This window comes from Gossypium hirsutum, chromosome D02 (genome assembly GCF_007990345.1).
Source record: "Gossypium hirsutum isolate 1008001.06 chromosome D02, Gossypium_hirsutum_v2.1, whole genome shotgun sequence".
Taxonomy (NCBI): domain Eukaryota; kingdom Viridiplantae; phylum Streptophyta; class Magnoliopsida; order Malvales; family Malvaceae; genus Gossypium; species Gossypium hirsutum.
The window spans coordinates 58,771,803-58,776,087 of record NC_053438.1 but is presented as its reverse complement, the minus strand read 5'-3'; the positions used below and the strand labels follow the sequence as shown (position 1 = coordinate 58,776,087).

General features: G+C 35.4%; 1 protein-coding gene across 1 annotated transcript; it reads right to left on the bottom strand.

The window, feature by feature from the left end:
• Nucleotides 1-1,766: 1,766 nt before the first annotated feature.
• Nucleotides 1,767-2,476, bottom strand: LOC107907882 (uncharacterized). Its single transcript, XM_016835193.2, has 2 exons — nt 1,910-2,476; nt 1,767-1,850 (listed from the first exon to the last, which is right to left on the bottom strand). The coding sequence occupies exons 1-2, from the start codon at nt 2,474-2,476 to the stop codon at nt 1,767-1,769; spliced, it is 651 nt and encodes a 216-aa protein (XP_016690682.1).
• Between the last annotated feature and the right edge of the window lie 1,809 nt (nt 2,477-4,285).

Sequence of the window (4,285 nt, the reverse complement as noted above, 5' to 3'; positions counted from 1 at the left end):
TTGTGTCCTTCTGTCGTTTATTCCACTCTTGAACTTGTTCTCGATGAAAGGGTTGGAATTGATGAAGCATTGAATCATAGATTATGCTATGGACAGGTTGGTGCGATTGCTCCATTGGGTCTATAATCACCTTAGTCTTACGACATTAATCCATAACCAAGGGAGGAAAATATATTCCAACTTTACCTCCTACAATGCACTTTTTCATTTCTTGATTGATCTAATATCCTAGGCAAATACATTTGCGCCGCAAGATGAAGATAAGAAGCACAACTTGAAAAATGTTAACAATGTTGGTGTTGAGAAGAGGGCTAACATGTGTGCAAATGAATTGCATCCACATCTTAGCTGCGGGGAACATAATTACTTGGTTAGAAAAAGGAAATTTAGTGCCCCCATCACGTTTCTGTACACCTAGGTCCCTGACCAAAAATTTTAAAACGACGTCCATATCGATGTTTGTAAAATGATAGAGATCCATGGTTTGAATCTCGCCTCTTTAATAAAAAGGGATGACGTAATGTTCACAAATGCATTCAGTGGCAATATCTATCCACTTACACTTGACATATACCTGATTATCTTTTGAAATTTCAAGTTAGCATAGAACTCTAAAAATACGGGTATTACTGCAGCCGTATTCAGTAGAACCGCAAATTGATTCCACGGATGGTGGCGAACCAAGTCCCAAATTTTGTGGCAATCCGAGACGGCTAAGTCAAAACCACATTCATAGATGAACGATCGAATTTGGATTGATTGAAAATATTTTTCTTCCTTTTTGACCACAAATTTGTCCTCATTATGTGCCGATGACTAGACAGGTTTGGATTGGGCAGGAGATCGTTTGGGGGCTCTTGGTGGTATTTTGAAAAATAACCAATTAACCCATAATCAAGCAACAACTGTAATCGATAAGTAAAATGAAATGAAAATAACTCAAAATTCAAAAATACTAAGAGAAAATAAAATTGAACTAAAGCAATTTGTTGTTATCAAAGGGGATTGAGGCGACGTTTCTCTGTCGATCCAAGGTAAGGAAAAACTTAAACCTGCAAGATGAAAAGAAAACAAAAGAGCTAGCGAAAGAAAACTTTAAAGGATTAGAAGGGATATTTGAGAGAGTTTGGAAGAAAAGATGAAGAGAGTGAGAGTGTTTTGGGGATTTAGGTTGCAGAATTTTGAATAATGAAGCACATTGGGATGTTTTGAGGGTAGGGAAGCTTAAAAAGTCTCCTAAAACCCGTAAGTCGCCATACCTGACTCAGGTATCACCTGACTCGACTTGGATATCATGGTACCCAGGGTAAGATGTCATGATATTCCTATTTTTTGACCCTTGATATTCCATTTTGTCAAAGGTATCGCGATACCACTATGTAAAACCAAAATTTTGACTTTTGAAATTCTAGCTGGTATCGCGACATTAGGGGTTCGATGTCGCGATACCGAAACGATTTTTGGCCGCCATTTTGAAATTATCCTATAAATCACGATATCCCTTTTCGGGTATTGCGATTTCATAGAACATGCCCCAAAACTCTTACAAAATCATTCTTTTTCCTCTCAATCATCAAAACTATAGCTCAACAAGTTTAAAATGCAAATAACTATGAATTAAAATCCTATCCTACATGCAAAAAGTTCATGCTCAAAACATTTAATTATTTACAACTTTTTACGTATTCTTGCCATATGCGGCAAAAAGTTCATGATGTTCCATCGATGTCCTCAACACTTGGATACACCTCTTGTTTATTGTGCAACTAAGGCCTCCTGAGAATCGTAATGTCCTTCTTATCCTCATTCACTTTTGGATTCTCTTGCATGGCGCATGAACACCTGCAAGACTACACCATTCCATAAAAGTTGTAAACTTGTTAGCATGATAAGGTCTCGTCTCAACTACCTGAGACTCATTCCCTTGTATTGGTAACACCTCATAAGACTTAGGCTTGGGCTTAACGCATTTGAAAATTTTGGTCTCTCCCTCGATGTCTATAGTCAACTCACCCATTCCTACATCTATTGTAGCTTTAGACGTGGCCAAGAAAGGTCTCTCTAAAACTATAGAAATTTTGAGATCCTTCTCGAAGTCTAGCATAATAAAGTCAACAAGAAAAATGAATTGCATATCCCTCATTAACACATCCTCAAGGAATCCTTTGGGGTGTACCAAAGATCGGCCAACTAATTGCAAAGTGACTATATTTTCTTGAAGCTCTCCCAAACCTAACCTTCTATAAATGGACAATGGCATGAGGTTAATGCTTGCCTTTAGGTCACATAGGGCTTTCCTAAAACTCACTCTGCCTATCTCTATTGGGATGGTGAAGCTACTGGGATCCGTAAACTTGGGAGGGACTTTTCTAGACACTACCATGCTATATTCCTCATTAAAAATGATTTGCTTCCCTTTCCCTATTTTCTTCCTATGAGACATAACATCCTTAAAGAACTTGGCGTATTTGGGCATTTTCTCAATGAGCTCTAAAAAGAGGGGGTTCATATTCAAGGCCTTATACATATTGAGGAATTGTAAGAACTCTTCACTCTCTTTCTTTTTCTTCTCCTTTCCTTTAAACACGAAGGAAATAGTATAGGCTTCAGGACAGGTAGTGGTGGTGGAACGGTTCTATCCTCTGGTTCAACTTGTGTGGGCTGACTACCAAGTCATTCCTTCTCTACCACCCCATCTCCAACTCTAGGAGTGTAGGTTCCTTCTCTCCACAATTTGGTCACATAGGTTCTTATAACACCCTTTACCTGGTCCAGTCGTTGAACCCGAGTAATAGAATGTTATAGACAATTATAAACCTTTTCAATAGAAATTATAACTCAAAATCTCAATTAATTAACATATAATTCATAAACAATCAAATTATCATATGTTTCAATCAATTTCAGATTAATAACGAGCTTGCGAAAGATTAAAACTAAGCAAGCAACTATTAGGGATTAAATTGAAACTAATTTAAAAAGGTAGGAAAAATCTACAAACAGGGGTCACACGGTTGTGTCCCCTGATTGTGTGCAAGAGTTAATCTTGTGTGAGATGGGTCACACAACCGTGTCACTAGAACATGTAACTAGCTGTGGTCATGTGCACCAAAATCTCCTAAATTTTTATAAACCACACAACTATGTGAACCTGCAGTTACCTTTCAAAACAAGTTTTTTTTAGCATAATTTATATCACAACCTCAATTTTTAACCATCCTTTTTAAACCGCATTCAACCATTTCAAAAACATTCAAAATTAGCCAAGACCATAATTTATAATCACAACCTCAGTTTCTAACCAATATGCCAAAACTTGGCACCTCAATTTACAATTCAAACAAATAAAATGAATATACCCAATCATACCAACATTCCTTCAAGACACTTCAAAAATTCCATGTTTTAAAGCACAACCATTAGAACATCTAAATACCAATTCATTAAACATTAAATATCACATTCACTATCACTTACTCAAGCACAAAATAACCTTTAAATCAATCTCATGTATCAAGCATCAAACTTACCAAAACATCACCTAAACATAACCGAAGCATATCATACATCATTCTACATCCAAGCATCAACCAAAAACATATTGCATAACATGATATTTTCTCAACCATAAGGATATTAGGCATATAACTCTAGTAACCTAACAAGTCATCAATAACTTGACTATTATCATTACATATGTATACATATATACATAACCTCCAAAATACCAACAAGATACAAAATAACCATTATATGTATAAAATATCCTAGGTAAATGCCAAGACCAAAATGAATGAGTCACCAACTCTTGACTTCGGATTGTCATCAGATGCTAAGTCGATGATTGAATCATAAAGTACTTAACCTACGCACAAAAAACAAAATCGTATGTTGAGTATACTCAGTGGTATTTCTATAACAAAACATTAAAACATAATATAAATTATATAATGCATTTTAATGTGCCAATCTACAAGACCTAATACATCACCTAATTATTAAACCTATTTACATATCTTAAACTGAGCTATCATAGTTGCAGCATATACATTTTTCTCTATCTCAATCGAATTGATTAAATCGTACAATGTCAAATCCATAATTCCAAGCTTATAAACTAATATCCACTATCCACCCTAATTTCAATTTCATTTATACTCAATTTCCCAATTCTACAGCATAATTTCATCAACCAATCATCAATTTCACATATATGACGGCATATTTCATCACCAACTGAATTCAATTGCACAATTATATCAATATATCATATTTTTAAATCTAT